This window comes from Pseudochaenichthys georgianus, chromosome 12 (genome assembly GCF_902827115.2).
Source record: "Pseudochaenichthys georgianus chromosome 12, fPseGeo1.2, whole genome shotgun sequence".
Lineage (NCBI taxonomy): Eukaryota > Metazoa > Chordata > Actinopteri > Perciformes > Channichthyidae > Pseudochaenichthys > Pseudochaenichthys georgianus.
In genome coordinates, this window is record NC_047514.1 from 13490813 (window position 1) to 13512551 (window position 21739).

At 39.3% G+C, this 21739-nt stretch overlaps 4 protein-coding genes and 1 long non-coding RNA gene across 8 annotated transcripts; 2 read left to right on the forward strand and 3 right to left on the reverse strand.

Moving 5' to 3' along the window:
• Positions 1–408: 408 nt before the first annotated feature.
• LOC139434917 (uncharacterized) lies at positions 409–2045 on the reverse strand. Its single transcript, XR_011644210.1, has 3 exons — positions 1534–2045; positions 1092–1183; positions 409–637 (listed from the first exon to the last, which is right to left on the reverse strand). It is a non-coding gene; the product is annotated as an uncharacterized lncRNA (long non-coding RNA).
• A 3322-nt stretch (positions 2046–5367) lies between these two features.
• On the forward strand, positions 5368–10444 carry LOC117456158 (alanine--glyoxylate aminotransferase 2, mitochondrial-like). 2 transcript variants are annotated; one of them, XM_034095924.1, is made up of 15 exons: positions 5368–5547; positions 6107–6189; positions 6577–6767; positions 6877–7000; positions 7094–7188; positions 7325–7418; positions 7572–7665; positions 7922–8022; positions 8174–8266; positions 8342–8474; positions 8570–8658; positions 9007–9096; positions 9201–9254; positions 9371–9469; positions 9683–10444. In XM_034095924.1, the coding sequence occupies exons 1-15, from the start codon at positions 5451–5453 to the stop codon at positions 9782–9784; spliced, it is 1539 nt and encodes a 512-aa protein (XP_033951815.1). In that variant the 5' UTR covers positions 5368–5450; the 3' UTR covers positions 9785–10444. The 2 variants fall into 2 exon arrangements, with proteins under 2 accessions (XP_033951815.1, XP_033951814.1); XM_034095923.2 differs by lacking the exon at positions 9201–9254 and having other exon boundaries at positions 5372–5547; positions 9007–9156.
• Positions 10445–10541: 97 nt separating this feature from the next.
• dnajc21 (DnaJ heat shock protein family (Hsp40) member C21) lies at positions 10542–14974 on the reverse strand. Of its 2 annotated transcripts, none has more exons than XM_034095922.2 (12): positions 14581–14974; positions 14219–14312; positions 13953–14076; positions 13683–13814; positions 13200–13504; positions 12940–13106; positions 12711–12807; positions 12411–12575; positions 12266–12314; positions 11978–12177; positions 11585–11687; positions 10542–11386 (listed from the first exon to the last, which is right to left on the reverse strand). In XM_034095922.2, the coding sequence occupies exons 1-12, from the start codon at positions 14675–14677 to the stop codon at positions 11225–11227; spliced, it is 1695 nt and encodes a 564-aa protein (XP_033951813.1). In that variant the 5' UTR covers positions 14678–14974; the 3' UTR covers positions 10542–11224. The 2 variants fall into 2 exon arrangements, with proteins under 2 accessions (XP_033951813.1, XP_033951812.1); XM_034095921.2 differs by having other exon boundaries at positions 11978–12180.
• A 674-nt stretch (positions 14975–15648) lies between these two features.
• Positions 15649–19021, forward strand: bxdc2 (brix domain containing 2). The gene is made up of 10 exons (XM_034095876.1): positions 15649–15837; positions 16159–16270; positions 16403–16446; positions 16526–16596; positions 16695–16744; positions 17035–17108; positions 17567–17617; positions 17939–18040; positions 18156–18284; positions 18391–19021. The coding sequence occupies exons 1-10, from the start codon at positions 15688–15690 to the stop codon at positions 18631–18633; spliced, it is 1026 nt and encodes a 341-aa protein (XP_033951767.1). The 5' UTR covers positions 15649–15687; the 3' UTR covers positions 18634–19021.
• An 89-nt stretch (positions 19022–19110) lies between these two features.
• rad1 (RAD1 homolog (S. pombe)) lies at positions 19111–21731 on the reverse strand. 2 transcript variants are annotated; one of them, XM_034095877.2, is made up of 7 exons: positions 21678–21731; positions 21093–21294; positions 20781–20889; positions 20526–20683; positions 20266–20366; positions 19817–19915; positions 19111–19656 (listed from the first exon to the last, which is right to left on the reverse strand). In XM_034095877.2, the coding sequence occupies exons 2-7, from the start codon at positions 21285–21287 to the stop codon at positions 19479–19481; spliced, it is 840 nt and encodes a 279-aa protein (XP_033951768.1). In that variant the 5' UTR covers positions 21288–21294; positions 21678–21731; the 3' UTR covers positions 19111–19478. The 2 variants fall into 2 exon arrangements, with proteins under 2 accessions (XP_033951768.1, XP_033951769.1); XM_034095878.2 differs by having other exon boundaries at positions 21660–21711.
• Between the last annotated feature and the right edge of the window lie 8 nt (positions 21732–21739).

Consider the following 21739-nt stretch of genomic DNA (forward strand, 5'->3'; position numbering starts at 1 on the left):
GCATATGTTGGTATATTATTTAGATATTCACACCTTTATCAGAAGAACCAAACCAACATAAAATGTGCTCACAGACAGGCCAGTTCTGTCTAATTTATCACAATTATTTTTGACATGAGATCTTCATATCATCCTAGTTTTGTATTTAGTTTCTAGATTTGTAAACAAATCCAGAACCTTTGAAATATGTTATTGAAAAAAGACCAAGAATAATATAAACTGTACCATGTGTCCTTTTGTGTCCTTCTGTAGTCCATTTGTGGTTTGTCTTGTCTCACCCCGGCTGATATATCACAAAATCCACAATTTAAACATAAACTATCCTATGTGTCCTTGGGTGTTATGAAAGCGGCCCCCCAAAATAAATGTATTATTATTATTAAGAAGAACACATGGCACACCAATAATCAATCACCGTCCAGCCTCAGCTTTGGTATTCTTTCACAACCATGTTATGGGTTTATTAGACTGAGCAAACATAAACATATGTGGGGAACATAGCGCTGCGTCTCCTGTCCGGTCAAATTCCTCACTCCTGAAGTGCTCACTGCAGAGCAGTGTCCTGTCACAGGAAACAAAACCGTCCCTTCTTTGGGCGAGTTCCCACTGCCTCCTCCTCTCTTTGGTTTTGGGAAACCTTAAAAACATGAGAAAGGTAGCCAGATATATAAATTATTGTCAACATGTTCCTCTCTTTGGTTTTGGGAAACCTTAAAAACATGAGAAAGGTAGCCAGATATATAAATTATTGTCAACATGTTCCTCCCTTCTTTCCTTTAACATTAAGGGTAGGACAAAAATACACACCGAAATTATCATATTTTTGGTATGTATGCATGTATGTATAGCCTACTTTAAGAATAAGACAACCACACTAAGAGTAATAAAAAAGGTGTCCAATAGAAACATTAAATAATTGTGTAAAGAAATGGTAACAACATATTCTAAAGAGGCTGGGTCAACAACAATATTGCAATACTATTATCTCACATAGCCCCACTGATCCTGTGTAGCAGGACTTGTAATGTACATACATCCACTAAGTAATTAACGATTATCCTAATTTTAGTCATAATATTGTCATATCTTACACGTGAAAGGTGATCCCACGGGTTCTTGTTTCCAGACTGCGGTGATTAGAGCATCCGTAGGCTGCACAAAAGTCCGGCATAGTCAGGTACTTCTGTAAACACAAAGCCAGCAAATTCCTGTATCATAATGCAAGATGTTTTTAACAAGCCAAACCACTTGGAATAAATCATGTGTAACTTAAGTTGTGTTGAAAGAAAGAGCAGTTCTGCCTCTCCCACTGGTGGAGTTGTGGGTCAACTTTGTAATACTAGGTCTCACTGACAGCCTCTTGTTATTAGCCAGCTAATAAATACAACCACATACACAAAGAAAAGCTGCAATTTCAACATGTCCAAGCATCCTGTATCATAGCCATGCTAATCATGTTTATAATAAACCAAACCGTTTGTAAATCAGTCAAGATTTCAGCGAGTTAAGAGTATTTTTGTGCAGATCACTCACCTGACAACAGCTACCATAACGCGAATCAGAGTAACTGTTGACTGTAGCAAGATGGCGGCCGGTCAGCTACGCTGGAAAATCTCCCATGAGCCATCTAGTGTTTATATATATCTATGCTTTTTAGTCCCTGCTAGAGAGGTGGTACGAACCTGGTGACAAAAGAGTGCCAATTTCTATTCTATTTCTATTGGCTGGGCGAATTGCAAACCACGCCCCGTTAGACTCTGAATTTGTTTTGTTAGGCACCCATTTTTTTCCTCGCTACAAAACCACATCCACACCTGAGCGAGTAGTTTTGTACTTTAAAGCAGTTATGACCACACGTACTACAACACCGGAGCGGTGGAATGATGAGGAAGTGTCGGCGCTTCTGGCAATTTACTCCAAGGACGGGATGCAGCAGCTTCTACAGAAAGCAGTTCCCAACTCCAAATGTTTTGAGCGATGTTCGCTACTTGAGCTGGGAATCGTGCACAGTGCACACGGATGCCGGGTAAAAATAAAGAAACTCAGGCAGGACTATAACAAAATTAAAGACCACAATAATAAGAGTGGTAACGATTTTCTTTTGTTATTATATATATATATATATATATATATTGCCACTGTTTTTTAATACTGACACCTAACTTGCACTAAGGCGTGTCTGCTGCTATATATATTGCCACTGTTACATTGTTTTGAAACTACTTACACTTTATTTTACATTTCACACTGTTATTTAACTTCAATTTACATGCATACGACACACCTGGAACAGCATGATGCCGTTATTGTTATGTCTTGACTGTGCAATAAAACAAACAAACTGGCGAAGCTTTATTTATTGTGTCCCACCCCAAATTTGCAGAATAGAAGAATGTGAGAGCAGACAGGTGTCGGTGGTTGAATTTATCAGAAACACAAGTCTTACACACATAAACACAAGTAATTTATCATATCATTTGTTTTAGATAAATAAGGGAAAAACACCAAACAAGGGTTGATGTCCTTTTCCAAAATCAGCCCGAGGGGGTAATATATAATAAATACATAAAGATAAAGTCCATTGTTATAATGGGGTATTTTATTTGTAAATTACTCTTAAGAACTCCATCATGTCTGAGGTCGGAAAGTAAACAAACGCCGCAAACAGCGGATGGGCTTTATACCCCCCGTGTAGTTGTTCTTCTCTCGTTTTTTGTTGTTGTACTCGCCGTGAAGTGGTTTTGCGGCCTGCCAGTAAACCCAGAGAAGAAGAAGACGAAGTGACGTCAGCGTAATCTTGCCTCAGGGAAAGTACTGCGGTGTGAATGCGATTGGCACTAGCCCCCTGGCGGATTTAGTGCCGTGGTACTTTAGTGGTACTTTAGTGCCGGCACTAAAGTACCGCAAGTCCTGCTGTGTGAAAGCGGCTATATATAGATTCGATTTTTCGGTACCACTTTACAATAAGACTACCCTTATAAAGATTTCATAAATAATTAGGTTATTAATTAAGTTGTAAACACTTTATTAATCATTAAGAACCATTTATAAACTAGTTCTAACAGTTTTCATACGTCAACACAGGCTCACTATTTGGCAAGATGACTAAGCCTTATATTGGCTAGCTTACTTCGTCTTCTTCATCAGCCAGCATCCTTGGTATCTGTTCAGTGAGTTTATTCCCCCCTTCAATCAATCAATCAATGTGTATTTATTTATATAACCCAATATCACAAATGTTACATTTGTCTCAGTGGACTTCACAGTTTGTACACCATATCAGTATGACAATACGACACACTCTGTCCTTAGACCCCTCACATCTTGATGTTTCTTGACATCTCTTTATGACCATTTATTTATGAGTTACTAACATTTATAACTGCCAAAAGGGAGCCTTATTGTAAAGTGTAAAACACATTCCCATTATTAATGAGTTACTAACATTTATAATAAGGCTTAGCAGTACAGATAAATGTGGGCTCACTATTTGGCAAGCAACCGGTCACAGTTGCCCTGTTTATCTCAAATCTTATAAAAGCTTACTAATGATTTATAAAGTTTTCACAACTTAATTAATAAATGAATTACAAACTATTCGTAAACCCTTTATAAGGGTAGTCTTATTGTAAAGTGGTACCGATTTTTCTCATGGCAGTTAGACTCTAGAGACAAACCAGGGGGCTTTGCTTTTAATCTGTGTCTGTCCATTTGGTGTAGTATTTTATCCAATATTACATTTGGTTTATATATTAGTCACTTTATTATGAAATGCCAGGTTGTAGGTCTTGGTTTGAACATTCAATTCTGAAAATAAAAAATCAACCATTTAATGATGATTAATGATTTATTGTTCTTTAATCCTGACATGACTAGAGTAGATAGTAATTAAGTATGTCAATCTGTATAGGAAGACGAGTTAAGGGATATAGGAGAAAAGGTTATGGTATAATTACAGAGCCTGTCAATTTATGAATTGAGGAAATCAAAGTTAGTCTATTAACCAAAGTGCAGCTATCTAATAATGTACTATCTGTAATTAAAGATCAGAGGAAAAGAACAGAATGAGAGGGGTACATCCGGAATAAAGAAGCAAAGAGATTATAGAGCAGTGAGAAGGAAAGGAAGAAAGAGAAGACACGTTTAGGTCAGGATGGATATCCGAAAGTGGTTGTCCAACAAGAAGGCTGGTAGTTCTGGCAGCAGCAAAGATATTGTGGAGGCTGAGCTTCCAGAGAAGGATTTAGTTCAGAGCGAGTTAACTCCACCAGCCAGAGAAGATGTCCCGGCGGCGGCCAGAGCATCTTGTTCCACAATAAGCACTAGAATGGGTCAACAGTCGCCTCCAGCTCCACCTTTTAATGCCACTGCGCCTGACGATCTTGGGACAGAGGGGCCAACCCAGGTTATCCTGCAGTCCTACCCTGTCCGAATAATTAATGGTCAAAAACCCGCCTTTACCAAGAATAGGGTTAATGGAAGAAAGTGGCTGGAATATTCAGTTGTGGCTGATGCTGCATTTTGCTTTCCATGTAGAAAGTTTAACATAGGGTGTAGTGCTAATGCAGACAAAGCCTTCACACAAACCGGCTTCTGTAATTGGAAATGTATAACTGATGTGTGTGTGTGTGTGTGTATGTCCCTTTAACGTTCAGCACTGATTGAGGGCACCTGGCTGTCGGTACGGCCATGAGGAGTGAAAGGCCCGAGCCAGAGACTCGCTTGCTCTCTCTGTTGGAGGATTTGTTTTGGAGAGCATACCTGACTTACGATTTTGTTTCCCTTCACCTTAGTTTGGCATTCAACACTTTGCACGACTACACCATTTTCACACAACCGCACACATACACTACTGATCTTACTGATTAACACATCCCATTGTGGTAGCTCTGTTTAGTTTAATGGTAATAATAAATATATTTCCTTACATCGCGTCCGTTTCACGTTTTTGGCCAAGAGCCAGGCCGTGACAGTTGTGAAAAAAAAGTCGCCCCCTCTGATTTTTTAACAGCCCCCTCAGTCATTTCATCCTGGAGCCTGGCCTGTCATAGCATTTAATTCTCTGATAATCATAATTTCCATCGGATGAGTCAGCATGCACAGTTCGAGGGATCTGAGACAGGCTTACTTAAATGCAATGCAGCCTTCAATAAGGTTATTAATTTCAACTGTGCTTTTCCTGCAACATGTTTGTGAGGTTAATGTCTTCTCTGCCTTCTAACTAATAATTGGCACCACATCTTGAAATACACCCAATCAGTAAACACGGTCAGATATACAGTGACAATGTGCTTGTGGTTATATATTTATGTATGTGGTGTTGCAGATTAACTATTGTAGTAAGGTGTGACCAGGGTACCATTGGCTGAGCACTATCCACCCATCTTTGCGACCTTCAAGCAAAAGGAAGAGTCGGCTGCTGAGAGAAGGACTGCTGTGTCCTGCTCAACATGTTTAAAGTCGTACATCGTCTGGCTGGCCGTTGTGCAGTTTTATCAGGACAGTCCTGCTGTTCACCTGCGTCGGCCAAACTTCACCTGGGAGTGGGTGAGTTACCATGGGGATGATGATCAATATGATATATAAAACATGATTGATCCTGGTTTGTTGCTAATGATTATGTAGCCAGTTGAGGAGGAATTGTATGCAGCCACTTAAAGTATAATATCAGATGGCAATACACATTTTCTGGTAAATTATAACAGCTAGTTAATTTAGTACATACTGTACTTCACTCAAGTGCTATTTAATATCACAATGGAAAACGGGAAGTATAGTTATTCCTGTGTTGCACAATTTGAAGTTAATGTGGTTAAACCATCAACCAGGTTATCCTTTAAATCAAGTTGCAATTGACAATAATAATGATAATTCAGAATGAGGTTCAATTACATGTTTTCATCACATGTGTTTTTATCTGTAGATAATAAGTAGCCTGGGAGGAGGTCTCTGAATCACTGCCAACATCAGTGGAATAATGTTACAATATCTAGATCATATAAACATTCCCCAATATCATGGCAGTGTCATGGTAAAGCCATGACCAAATAATGACATCTCCTGTACCTCATTCTGAATTTGACTCAAATACTTTTCTGAGGCGCAGTATGTCAGAAACCAGCTCACAGACATCGTCCCGCAGACCTCCCAGAGATGCCCTCATGTGACTTCAAACCAGAGGAATACAAGGTAAGAGGGTTGTGGCATCAAGGAAAAGTCTGCACTGTGGGGCCCTGATTCTGAAATTGCTTTAGTTTAAAAATGTCAAATCGTATTGTGTCATACAAAGATGGTGTAATAAGATATGTATCGGCCATAAGAAAAAACATTAACCTTTCGATCGTGAAACAAGAAAAGTCAAGGGATAAACTAACTATAATATAATAATCAGGATTTGTTTCCTTGGGACCTTTAACATTTGTATTAAATGTTGTTGCAATTCATCCAATATTTGTATTTCAACTTAAAACACACACAACCTTAGGGGGAGAAGGTCTGCCCAAAGTAGCTTACTAAAAAAAAGGGTCACAATCTTCTCATACTTTAACTATTTTCTTGTGATTCATTTTAATCCAGGGCATGTCCAAAGAGCGGATAATGGAGATCCGCAGGAAGAACTGCAACCCCATGACCATGAAGATAACCTACTATAAGAAACCAGTGTTCCTCCATCAGGGATACATGCAGTGGCTGTGGGATTTTGATGGGAATCGATATCTGGATCTATTTGCTGGTGTGGCGACTGTCAGTGTGGGCCACTGCCACCCGTAAGGTCCCTTTCTATAGCAGATAGATAGAATGTTGGAGTTTAAAATACAGATTTCAGTCAAAAAGCACTGTTCATTGTTACACTAACTTGGACATATGTGGGTACAGGAAAGTTGCAGCAGCCCTACAGAGGCAGTCGAACAAATTGTGGCATACTACAAACATCTATGTCAATCCTACTCTCCATGAGTACAGTGAGAAACTAGCCTCCCACTTACCGGATCCTCTCAAGGTAACATGGTGGATTTGATTTTTTACCAGATCAGCAGAGTGGAGCCTGGATAAATATGTAAGCTGGTAATCAAATATTTGTTCCACTGTCCAGGTTGTATATCTGACCAACAGCGGCTCAGAAGCCAATGACCTGGCCATGCTGATGGCTCGACTTCACACAGGCAACTTTGACCTCCTCACTTTAAGGTCATTATAACAACATGAAAATAAGTAATAATGTTTTAAAACATTACTCGTGAGTATAAGCTGTTACTCACTCAATATTTTAAAGCTTGATATTTTGAGTGAAGTTTGATTTGTTGTTGTTGCGTAAATCCTCCAGAGGATCATACCACGGTGGCACCCAACAGACCATTGGTCTTACCTCCAACTCATCGTACAAATACCCCATCGCCACTAGTTCAGGCTGCACACACGTACGTATACATTCATGCATTGCAGTGTCATATGACAGCTTTTTGACTTTTCTGCTTACAAAGTTATGGCAGCACTCGGCAGTTTGATGATGATTTCTTTGTGCTGCGTTAATGAGTGAGTGTTGCTGACTCGGTTTCTGCCCGAACAAACAGACCATGTGTCCTGATGTGTTCCGAGGTCCGTGGGGAGGAAGCCACTGCAGGGACTCTCCTGTGCAGACCACCAGACAATGTAGCTGTGCCCAAGGTACAAAAAACACATGCATTGTGTTGACATGAAACTGTTCTCCATGATAAACACATGCACCAATAGCTCAACACACTCTCTTATCTCTGTTGGTGCTCTCATGAATCGCCTAACTCAATACAGTTGTCTGTGTGACTAAGCATTAAGCTCCTTCTGCAATACAACAAAATGGGAATATAAAATGATAGGAACTGCTTTGGCAACACTGCATTTTTTCATGCTTGTTTGTCACAAAAACATTTCTTTGTTCCCACAGGTCATTGCATGGCAAATGATCAATACATCGGACAGCTCAAAGAGACATTTGCTACGAGTGTCCCAAGTCGAATTGCTGGTTTCTTTGGAGAGCCTATTCAGGTACTCTATTCTGTTTTGTAGTATTGACCTGAAAAAGTCAGAATTTTAATATTAATTTTATTCGTGCCATTCATGTCCATTGTTTTCTCATGTTCAGTATGACTGTTAGTGTTAAGAAGCAACATATGTGAATCTGTTTTGGTTTTCACAGGGAATGGGAGGAGCTGTGCAGTACCCTAAGAATTACTTAAAGGAGGCTTACCAACTTGTGAGAGAGAGAGGAGGGGTCTGCATTGCTGATGAGGTAGGATACACAAAGATATGTTAAATAATATGTTCATTTAAAAAATGGTCAAACTAATCTGTTTTGCACCATCAGGTCCAGACAGGATTTGGGCGAACAGGAAGCCACTTCTGGGGTTTCCAAGGTCATGACGTCCTTCCTGATATGGTTACAATGGCAAAGGGCATCGGTGATGGCTTCCCAATGGGAGCTGTTGTTACAACACCAGGTGAGATTATACTACAATAAGTCAATACAATGTGAGATTCAACTGTAAAACATAAATACGGAGGTGTAAGCTTGTTTTTTTCATGTGTTTTCCAGAAATTGCTGCTTCCTTTGCTAAAGCCTTCCACTTCAACACCTTTGGAGGAGGTCCCTTGGCTTGTGCCGTTGCTTCATCAGTGCTTGATGTAATAATTAATCAGACCTGACGGGAAATAGTCAAAACTGAAGGAATATGTCGTACAATATCTCATTAGCTGGTTTGTAAAAAACTTTTTCTGTCAGAGTCATGTACTGCTACAACAAGGCAATTATTTTATAAGATAGGAGAAGATGTTACAAAGACACATTTTTATTGAGTGAATAAAAAACTTCAGAGTGCTCTTTAGACTATACTAGCCTGGCAGACAAGAATTGTCACATCAACACCATTTCCTGGTGTGACCAGGCCTGCACTTCACAATAAGTGTCAGTGACATTAAAATAGATTAATAAATGAAGTTGGACATGATAATTATAAGATTTTTACTCAACAGATTATCAAAGAAGACGGCACACAGCAGAACAGTCATAATGTGGGCACCTATCTGATGACAGAACTGGCAAAACTAAGAGACACGTATGAGGTAATCGGTGATGTGCGTGGGAAAGGCCTGCAGATTGGTGTTGAAATGGTGACAAATAAGGTATTGTAACAGAAGTGAATCTCACCTCTCTTACTGTTTTCTAGCATCATCTTAGTGAACCTGTTGCATCCCACAAGTATATAAAGAAATGCCTTTTGGTAGGCTACTTTGAATTACAGTTCAAATTATTGATAGACCAAGAAGAATACTTTTTTATATTGATTAACAGATGTAGCCACATCCACTTTATTTACCTCTTCTCTGTCGTCCACAGGCCAGCAGAGACCCGCTGTCTCCTGAGGCAATGAGTGAGATATTTGAGGACATCAAGGACATGGGAGTCCTGATAGGAAAAGGAGGAGTCTACGGACAGGTAACATAACTAACAATCATGGCAGATTAACAAACATACATAACAAAACCATTTAAATCAATGACACTTGTTAACTACTCGGCCATTTGACCAGCCTATGCATCTCCCCATCATTACCTCCTGTGCCTGCAGTGACACAGAATAAAGCTCCTGATTGGTTATGCATGTTTTCCTCTAAACTCCTTCTTCTCTTCTGTTTTCTTACCACGTAAGGCTTTCCGCATCCAACCCCCCATGTGCATCACAAAGGAAGATGTTAAATTCTTCCTGGCTGTTTTTAAAAAGGCCATCCAACGATACATGGACAAAGAATGAACAGTTCAGAGGAGTGGGTCCATGCCAAGGATCAAACCTGGAAAACACTAGCACTCAGCAGTAGACTGCATTTTTGTAAGTCTTTGTATTATACAAATGTAATTGTTAATAATCTGCTGTTGTGTCCTGATGTGGAAGACTTTTTTAAAAGGGAATTTTAACAGTCAACTATGATATGCATGTTAGAGACATGAAGACACCCTGGCTGCTGCCTCCTCCTCTTAAGAAAATGTTTTACTGCGAGGGCTCATAATTGTTTACAACACTGAGCAAACAGCACTACTCCTTATATGTATGTTGATCTTAATTAGTTTAGCTGTTTATATCTGTTGAATCCACTATCAGAATGCAATAACTCTCATATTTGATGTAGAAACAATTTGTGCTTTAATGATTTACTTAACGGTGTGTAGGGTTTGGCAGCATCTAGTGACCCTCTCATTATGTATCTATGAAGGGCTCATTCTTAGTTAATGAAAACATGACAGGGAAACAAAATGTGAATACAAACCATATCTGCTATAGATCTTCCTTAAATGTACACCTTTGAATGTGCTTATTTTGGCCATGTTTTATCTATCACTATTAAAAAAGGCATATGAAAAGTTATAAGGGCATGTTTGGTACATCCATGGTTAATAAAGTCTTTCATGTAAAACATTTCTTAGTTGTTGTATGCATAGCAATGTGCAGTATTTTATTGTATGATGTTGTTATTCCATGACAGAGATCTTAATGAAAAACCAAGAGAGAATTCCCAAAACAGTTAAGGATGTCATGCTATTGTTACATATAATTCTGGCATTGTTCATCCGAACAGAGACGTTTATAAGTTACTGGGATACCAATCATACCAACCTAAAAGACTCATCAGAGTCTCAGTCGTTCATACATACATAACTGTCTCACTGAACAGGGTTTTTATGTAATTTAATAAGAAACATATCCGCCCTCATTCAGCAAATCAGCCCATTAAAAGTCCACTTTTAGTTTCCAGCATGCCTGCTGAGTTAATGGCTGCAGCCGAAAAGTCTTCTTGGCCGAGGAAGGTTCCTAACTGAGGGAAATGATCCAGATGGCAGCAATGATACGAGCGGGTCAAATTCCCAAAATGCTTAGGAAATACTTTCTTTTTTATCTCCTTTAGCATTGTATACACTTTACAATCCTTGGAAACAAGTAAAGGAGATGATGCATTCCCACAATTGTTTGTAGCAGCAACATTTAAAGCTCTTGTATAATTAAAAAGCCTAGTGTAAGTGTAGTCTGCTTCTCTTAGAACCATGGAAGTCTTTTCATAATTTCCCCTTCAAATCTTTCCTTCTCATGACATTTTTCATGGAGGGCAAGGAAAAGTGGTGAGGAAAAGACATTGGACATCATTTTTTGCCTAGTCAACCGCAGCCAACCTCTTTCAGGTTCATCCGTCCAGATGAAGTGTTATCTGTTCTTCTTCTTGTCTTTTTTGCTCTTGGTCGTTGAGCTTTGAGGGGCTTTTGAGGAGATGGCGATGGCGTGACCGCTGGTCTTCAGATGGTCGAACAACTTGTTTCTTGTGGGGAACTCAGTGTGGCAGATCACACAGTTGAGGATTACTTCCTTCTGGAAGGGGAGATGGGTAATGAGATTTAATATCACAAGTATGGATCATCTTCCATCTTCCATCTTCGTACTTAAATCATGTTATAAGATTGATTTTGGTAACTCAAAATGTGTAATGATAAATTCTTAAAAATCTAATGATAACAAATCTAATGATTAAAAATCTCTGCCATAAATACTGTGTTTGACTGAACGAACCTCAGGACACGTTTCTTCTACTTCTTCTTCTTCTTCTGTGTTTGACTTTGCATTCTTCGGTTTGTCCTTTCCTCCCACCTTCTTCCCTTTGGTCTTCCCAGAGCTAGGCAACATTCAGATGACAAATAAGCAAACATTTAAGAAAAGACTACAGAGACATTACAGTACAAACAACGTGTATGCTACCTACCCAACAGTAAACACAAAGTTAGTTTTATTTTCTTGGTCACCTTTGAGCAGAATGGATATGAATAATCAGCCATTATTGCCGAAATGTTCCTGCCCCAGAGCATAAAACCACCAGTAGTTCCAAAGACTACAGATTTTTTAACAAATCCTAAGAACCAGACATTGACAAGTTTCCTTAAGAATACTATAGAGATCTGTGCTGACCTCTTCACTTCTGTGGGGGCGGGATCATCCTGTTTCTCCGTCTCTGTGGGGGGGGCGGGATCATCTTTTTTCTCCAGCTCTGTGGGGGCGGGATCCTCCTGTTTCTCCGCCTCTGTCGGGTCCTCTGACTTCTCGGGGGCATCTTCCTCGCAGGTTGTCGGTGTCTGTTTCTCTTCCTCTTCCTCTTCCTCCGGAGCACTCTGCTACACAGGAGAACACCATTAATATAAAGAAAGCTTATTGTGAAGGTTCGATAAACCTTTAAACAAAAGAAAATCTATTATTCACCTGTGCTACTTTCTGCAATTTCTTTTTCCTCTTTTGCTTCTTGGACAGCCTGTGAAGGTGAAATAAAGATTGGATAGATTATATAAAATGCTGATGCTCTTACCACCCTGAAAAGCATGTGTAAAGTGAGTAAGTGGCTACATACCTTTGCCTTGGCTTGTCTTCCTCCTCCTCTTCCTCCTCATCTTCCAGCTTATTTTCATCCTTTCCGTTCACATTCAAACCAAGTGAATCATCTTCCTCCTCCAGCTGTTGCCGTAGTAATGCCACCATCTCCCGGTGCTTTTTGGATTTTTGATGGTTCTTCATGCTGTTGAGAAGAAGATAAACAAACATGAGATGTAAAAAGGTAATAATACAGCAGATTAAGCAAGAGTAAAGAGAATAAATGCCTTTTACAGATATATATATATTATGGCCAATTGTCCAAAGCCAAATGACTCACGCTTTATCTGATTTGAAGGATTTGTCACAGGCTGGGCAGTAGAGACTTTCATAATAATCATCCATCGTCAACTCGTCTCCATTAGGCTGTTCTACATCTGTAAATGAATATTTAAACATTTAAATAAAAGGCACCACACACAAACTCAAACTAAAAAGAATCTCTGGAAGAAGCCGACATGATTGTTATAATAACATGTAAGTGCAGAAGTATATTGAGTCTCACTGACCGTCTCCCTCATCACCGTTCTTCTCCCTTGGGTCTATTTCCAACTCTTCATCCTCACTTTCTGATCCATCTCCAAACTCCTTTCCATACTGAGCCTCCATCTGCTGCAGCTCCTTCTCAAGTTCAGACATGGCCGCCCAGCTCTGCTCCTTGTAGTCCTCTGCCATTCTGGTATGGATATAAAACAAAGTATAATGAGTATGATGACTAAAGAGAGATAAATAAATGTCACAATTAAGTCACTATGCATCCACCACTTACTTGGCATGGCTAAGCTTCTGCTTCCTCCTCATCTCCTCCGCCTTCTTGATCTTCTCAGCGTTCTGCTCCTCCACCAGCTTCCTGTGGGCCAGCACGCGCCGGTCACGCTTGCGGACAAAAGCCACGAGTTGTCGCACAAGCTCGTTGCGCTCTTTCCGAGACTTCTCTCTGGTCTTCTTGTTATCCTTCTCCATAGCTCTTTTCTCCCAGCGGTTGGATGCGTGCCTCGTATCATACTCCTCCTTCCAGGCAAAGTTTTTACGAGTGCAGAAGCTCTGCCAGTAGCCGTAAAACACGTGCACTACCTGTAATATAGAAATAGAGACAGATTAAACACACAAGCTGCGTAAAAGTAAGTCTTTAGTTTTGTTTTATTTAGAAAAAGTATCATGGAAAGCTATTTTAATAATTTAATTGTATAAAGAACATCTACAAATCCAACAGAGGAACAAGTTTTGAGACAAAAATGTGTTTTTTGCTTACAGTATCATAGTCACTCTCAGAGTCTCCAAAAGTAGGAAAATCCTCTTCATCATCATCGTCTTCCACCTTGCTGTGCTCCATCTCCTCCTTAACAATGGACTCAAAGAGGTTTCTGTAGACTGTGTAAAAACTCTAAGGGAAAGACAGATTGATTAGTGATTGATCGATCTTGTTTTATTTGACATTTTCCTTGCCTGAAGATGATAACAGAAATGACCTGGTTGAAGGTTTGATGTGACGTTTGTGAGTTTGGAAACAACATGAACTAACCTTCTCGTCATCTCCAAAGCCAGAGTAGCAGGTGACTGTGAAATACTGCAGGAGGTCAATGCTGTCATCTGCATAATCTCCAGTGATTCCTCCTTTCAGAAGAGCCTCTCTGTGATTGTCATACCTGCAACACAGAGGAAAACCGACGGCTTTTTTAACCCACACAGTTTGTACATACACAAAAGTTTTAGAGAAAGATATGACTCTTAACATCCAAGCCCAGCAAATGTCATAATGATTGCAAATGTTGAAATGAGTGTACAAACCAAGCTCTCTCCTGTGGATCACTTAGGACATCATAAGCTGCCTGAATCAGCTTAAAATACTCCGCCGCCTCATCAGGATTGTCCAAGTTTTTATCTACAAAATGTCATATGGATGCAAAACACTGTTGTTATAATAGGAAGGTTTGAGAGAATAATAGCTATATAATTCACCATCATAATGTAGTGTAACATGTTATTCTAAAATGGCACATACATTCTTAGCAAAACCTAAGAGTGAACCACTATTCAATTAGGATAAATGACCAATACGTCAACATTATTATTCCTCTGTAATACAGATGCTTTTACATCAGATAGCGATTATAATGCTATTTAGTAGGTCTATGAGATGTTGTACTTACCTGGATGCCATTTTAATGCTAATTTACGATATGCTTTCTTCAATTCATCGTCTCCTGCGTCTCGTTTCACGCACAATATTTCATAGTGACACTTCATTGTAAGCTAATGGTTAAGACAAACTTCACTTTAGAAGAAGTGATTAGATGTCCGTTGACAGACGAAGCTAACTTTAGCATCTACATATGCTAACTGCAGCATGCTAGCATAAGAGCAGCTTTAATTGATCTGTTAAACAATCCTTACTTCTCAGATTATAGCCAGAGTATATTAATATTTAGCGTAACATATTACAATTATATAAATATATAATTTTTGATATAACCGATACTTTAAGACCGGTTGTTGAAACCATAATCAATGGATATATCTGTAATGAGTGGTGCCGCTAAATCTCGCGAGAGTTGCTCTTCTTCACTATAATTTCGGCAGATAAGAAGCTGTCATCGAGTGGTGCTGCCCTCTAGCGTTTCAATAGGAATCAACATATTACTCAGCTGTGCATGTCTAGCCCATGGATGGATTATTTATAACTGTCTCTACCCTGTCCTGTCCTTGAAATCCTGACAGTGGCCCTAATACATTAAATGCATGTTACATTTAAAAGAATTATAAAATAAGACAATTCAATCACTTTTTCATTCCAGTTAGTCAAACATTTCTGAAAAAACGTCTTCAGGAGCTTACTGTGTATTCTTATAATGTTGTACTTATTTCCCTATCATAAAACCATACATTATTGGTAGAACCTTTTGGTAAGAAATATTGAATGCAAAAAAGTTTATCAAATTATTTCTTGTAAATAATTTGTTTAATTTCATAATGACTGTAAAAAAATACTGTATTTATTTCTCTCAACATCAGAAGCATGTTTGGTTTTGATTGTTTTTTGAGTTCAAAGAAAGTGCAAGACTACTCAACAACACTTGTATGTCTCTGTGTATGCGATGCAAATGTGTAATGTAGACCACTTTGATTTTAATAAGGTAACATTTTAGTGTGCACTATGCAGTACCACCTCCTCGCCACAGGGGGCGCTTCCTCTGCTCTGTCCGCACGTGTGTTGTTGGAGTCAGATTCTGCGCGAGATCTGTGTTGGCGTAAAAAACATGTCGGCGTTCAAGAGAAAACGTGGAGGACAGGCTCCTGGAAATAAAAAAGCAAAGAAAGCAAAATTTGTAGCAGATACAAGTGAAGCACCGAAAGAAAATGAACAGGAGAAGACACATGAAATTACAGTTCCAGCACCGGTTTCACAGGTAAGTGGTTGTGGTTGTTATTAGCCACATACGATGGTAGCTAAGCTAAGTTATTACACGGGGGTTTGTTTTATCTAAGTTATTTTTTGTAATTATTATACTTAACCACTTACAACTTGTAGCTTTATCATATACATTGTTTTTAATAAAGTTATTGTTGTTAAAACTTTCACTCACACAACAGGGCCAAGCTAACATTGGGTTTCCTGACTATTATTTAAGATTAAAAGTCCATCTGAATCAACGGGGAAATATCTGAAACTCTACAATTATAGCCGGTTTTTATTTGTTTTATATTCTAAATTAACTTCTCTTGAACAGGGCAAATGGAAAAACAAGGAAAGGGTTCTCATTTTCTCCTCAAGAGGCATCAACTACAGAACAAGACACATGATGCAGGACCTGAGGACCATGATGCCTCATTCAAAAGCAGGTTAGTGCCTGTTGTCATATAAAGAATCATTCCTCCCAACCAACAAGTGCTGTCTCCACTTTATCACCCATGTTGAGATAATGTTTTCATTTACGCTGCCATATTAATGAGGTATTTCTTTGTGTTTGTCAGATACAAAGATGGACAGAAAGGACAAGCTGTTTGTTGTTAATGAGGTGAGTGTGCTACTGAAAGTTCGAACGCCATGTTTTATCACATGCATTACAGCATAACTGAACATCTGCATTTCCCCAGGTGTGTGAGATCAAAAACTGCAACAAATGCATCTTCTTTGAGGCCAAGAAGAAGCAGGACCTCTACATGTGGTGAGTATTTGATCTATGTTGCATTCTGAGATTAGGATTTTGTAGTGAGTGGCGTAGAACATATTTAAAGCAAATTCATGTATATTCTTACCTTACAGGGTTGCAAACAGCCCTCATGGACCTTCTGCAAAGTTTCTGGTTCAAAACAGTGAGTAACTTTTATGTAGTTTATGTATATTTGTTTCGGTTTGCAACAAATGCACTACGGACAGAATGCAGAGCTACTTAAGCAAAGTGAGACGATGCAGACAATGTGTTGTTCAATAATGTTCTTATAGCAAAAAAATGTGTGTCTCATTTGTATTTCATTGGATGCAATACAAAAATGAACTCGATGTATGGACCATGGGCCGCCCTGCTATCTACATATCAATCATCAGCCATCGAAAAACCCCATATTGGACAACTACCTATTGTATATGATTGTTTCCTCCTCAGTTCACACACTGGCTGAACTCAAGATGACAGGAAACTGCCTCAAAGGATCCAGGCCGCTGCTGTCCTTCGATCCTGTAAGTAGCACTGGACAGAGAGAGACATGTCTTCAGTTATTTAAATATCTTATCATTCATCATTATTTAACATCTCTTCAGTGGTGTGCAACAAATACCTGTCCTTTCATCTATTCACAATGAAACATTATTTGTACTATAAACCCACTCATTTCTAATTCGATTCTGATGCATTATGAAAAATAAAAACCTTTACACTATTTACACTATTAGTACATCATTTCACATCAGCGATCTTATGGTACAAACTGGCTGAAGTACGCATTAATGCATGCTTCTTGCACTATTTCTATTCTATTTTATTTGTATTTACTTGCACTATTGTATCTGTTTTATTGTGTTGGACTGTTGGAGGAGCCTGTGACCTAAGATTGTAATTGACATAACTTCACTGTAGCTATCTACAAATGACAATAAAAGCCTTGAATCTTGATGGATGTTGTTGGTTTTCTCCACAGAAATTTGACTCAGAGCCTCACTTTGCTGTACTGAAGGAGCTCTTCACCCAGGTATGTGTACAAGATGCAAACATGAGCTATTAATATACAATTGGTAATAATCTATCAAATACCTTTTGTTCAACTGTAGCCAGAGGATGGCATTGTGCAAATGTGAGAGCCCAGCAGTGTTGTTTACTGTAATGTACAACCATTAAACATTAAGTTTATTTTGTGTTATCTAAATTGAGATAGACAGTGTTGTAGTACAGTTTACTTTATGTAATATGACTTTGCTGTTGTCATTGATTGTATAGATCCAACAATAAGCAAGCTTTCCTTTTATATCTGCATTATCTTTTTTTAAATTAAAATATCTTTTATTTGTTTTAGACCTTTTCCACCCCACGGTACCACCCTAAGAGTCAGCCCTTTGTGGACCACGTCTTTACATTCACCATTAATGACGACAGGATATGGTTCAGAAACTACCAGGTAATGTTCCACTATTCCTCACAAGGCTTTAATCATCTTTTTTTAGTTGGGTTCAGTGTTGAGACTTCATTAGAAATGTTGTAACTTTGCAATAATATTTCTGTGCCACTTTCAGATCATGGAGGAGGACGCCGCTCTTGTGGAGATCGGCCCTCGCTTTGTTCTCAACCTCATCAAGGTCTTCCAGGGGAGCTTTGGAGGACCTACGCTCTTTGAGAACCCCAACTTCACATCTCCTAACATGGTGAGGATCCACTGTATGCTAGTTTAGATTATAAGCATGTGATGTGTATATAACTTTAGAAAAGAATGTCTGACTTTTTGTCACCTTCCTCTTCACACACCTCCAGCACCGGAGACAGATCCGACTAGCCGCGGCAGCCAGGGTGCGTGAGAAGCAGATGGTGAAGGAGTTGCAGAAACTGAAGCGAGCTGGAACAAAGGAGGACGTGACTATAGATGTTACAGCTGACGTCTTCCTGACACCGGCTGATGAGACGCCTGTTCTCATTCAAACGGAAGCGCCTGAGCCCAAAGTAGTGAAGAAAAACAAACACAAAGCTTTCAAAAGGCAAAGGATGGCACGCAAATAACTGGATGGACTCGAATGCGCTGAGTGAATGGCTTACTGCTGCCATGATTCAACATAGCAGTCAGGGTTAAAGTCCAATATGAGTTTTGTTAGCATACAAGAAGATTTTATGTACAACTTTTCATTTAATTATCAGTATTGGAGGATACTGGCCTGCACATGTTTCGTTTAATATCTGTTGGCATATTTGATATTATACTCCGTCACTCTGAAATACTGTGTAAACTGTAGCTGGCCATTTGAGTCTCAGCTTTAACAATACTGCAAACAATGTTTCCATGCCTTTTTGATAAAAGTAAATATTCCATCAGTGTAAACAAAAAAACAGTATTGATTTTGAGTGACTAAAGTTGCTTTCTATGTCATGAAAATTAAACAATTTAAACCTGTCTGTGTGTCATCTGATATACTCAAAACAAATGTGCGTGAGTATTCACATTCAACATGGAAAACAAGGCAATGTATGTGTAGAGATTTAGAGAAATGTAAGGCCTGCATTGCCTCACATTTAAATAGAATATCTTATTTTATTAGCCACCATCTAGCATGTCACAAAAAGGTACAATATCTAGAAAACAAACATTGTATGAACAGATGTGGCCACAATTAAACAACTTTGTTGGCTCATTAAGTTAAAGGCAATGATAGCAAGAGATATGTGACCCAAAACACCTGTCTCCATATTAAACAGTAACTATATATACAATTGGTTTGTCTATGAAATGAAGTACGATGGTGGTTTAACTGCACACCGGTACATAACCAGATCAAACCGGGACATTATCTTTCCCCAGATCCAGCAGCAATGCTCCAAAATGTCTGTTGGCAATGCATTCCACAGACTGATCAGTCCTCCGCCACCTCTTCGTCAGGACAACAGTAATATTCTACAAAGCAGATCTGTCCATCGTCGTTCCTGACCAGGTACTGCAGAGAGAGGAAGCCCCTGCTGTCTGTCCTCACGGAGACCTTACAGGACAAGGCCAGGGCTTTGGTGGAGGGCTTCAGCAGAGACATCTTGTACCTGTCACGGGGAGAACAGCACACAATGTGGAGCTTTAGTTCAAACTCATTACAGGCATATCTAGATAAACCAACTCTCCTCAGTGTGTGGCTAGAGGTGGTCATTATAAGGACAGGAAAATGTGACAACAGTTAGTAAAATACTTTTTCTCGGTGCTAACCTGTTGGTTTGTGTCTTGGTGCATTTGAACAGCTCCATCATGTCAGAGTCCTTGGGATAATCGTAATGGGCATTTCCAGAGTTCCCAAATGTAGACAACCTGAAGGGCAGAACCAATGAACGCTGTAGCTGAAAGGAAGATGTGTGATTCCTTTACCTTGACAGATTTAATCATTAATGCAGGATGACCATTGCTCCACAAGGCCTCGTGTTTGCTAAGGTGCTGAAAGTATCAAAGAGTCCTAACTGATAAACACTAAAGGTATAACACTGCATTGATATAAGTGTGGATATCTCCTTTAATATCATCATCAGTAGGATTATTGATTGAAAATTAAACTTTTATTTTAAGTTTAAACCATCAAATAATGAACCAAAGCCTTTCAACATTATACTGTAGGACAAGTAGTGATGCTTCAAAATGCTACACAAGTTGTGCATTAAACACACCTGAAGTATGGCTGGCTGGGGGACATGGTGATCTGCAGCACCTCGCTGGTCATGTCGAGCTCGGAGAAGGCTTCCTTCAGACTCTCTGACTGCAGGATCACCTTTAAAAAGAGGTGAAAGCGTAGTTATAGGTGGTGTATCGCTCTCAATAAACATGCGGATACTGTCATTTGTATCCCTTATTGGCTAGTAAAGTAAGTAACATACATTGCAAGGAAACATAAAAGTAGTTTATTGCTTTCATTACACACAACGTTCACCTTGTTTGTGACGTTGGTGCTGCAGAACTCAAAGTCAACTGGCTCTTCTGGTTCTTCGGTGTTGATCTTGCACACTGTCACTACCCCCCCCTCCTCCAGGAACAGGGTCAGAGGGTAACCGTACCCCTTGTAACACATCCGCAGGGCTGTTGATACTCCTGCAACAACACACAGGGAGGAAATGACAATGGATATTAATCTAACTTCTTAGTAAACTGTGTTTGAACAGATTATGTACCATTTCCTTTTATTCACCTGGAGCTGTGCTTCCTCCAAAGATATTGAGGCAGTCCAGCAGAACGGTGAGGTTGACCTGAAAACCCACCGAATCTTCCTTTATCGTGTACTCCTGGAAAATTTCAGACTGGAATAAAAGAAGACTTGTCAGTTTGTGTCTCAATTTACAGGATACTTTTTGAGGACTATATTATATTAGGGTACCTCTGGTTCCTGATAACTCCGATGGATATTATTTTAAGTATGACTATTATATTTTGGAGGGAACCAAAATGCTTTAAACTTGATCTAAAAAGCACAACGATTATTAAACACGTAAAGCAGTCACACCTGGATGAAGGCATTGGCCTGCAGACATTTGGAGTCCTCCACAGTGACCTTCAGTCCATTGGGTGTGGCGCTGAAGATGGCATGGTCTTTGAAGGTGATGGCTTTCAGTATGTTGGACAGATTGCGAGCATTGTCCAAACTTGCCACTAAAACGTACTGTTCCGCATCGCCTTGCGACTGGGTTGACAGAGGCATTGTGACACTGTAATGAAGACACAAAGGACGTTTAGACTACAGCAAATGTTCAGGAGGGTACAAAACTGCACACAACTATGAAAAAAGCAGCAAGTTTAGGTATATTTTGGTGCACACTGGATACAATTTTCCTTGAGAAATCAGAGGCAAACAAATAAAAAGGTTAAACAGTACCATACATGCACGAAGCTGTCATTTAGCTGTCTGTTTGTGACTTATTTCAAGCTAGGCTATAGGATCACATTCACTAAACTACGTAAATATTTAACTGAGGCTGATTCCAGTGCCATTTATTGTACTGTTGAACATTCCCGGTGAACTAACGTTATACATGGTTTTAAATTATACTGTAATAATGCGTCAGAAACTTACAAAGATGTAATTCAGTACCTTATGTCGTTGTTTTGAAGAAAGGCGCCCTTATATGTATCAACTTCCGCTTGTCTCTTCTA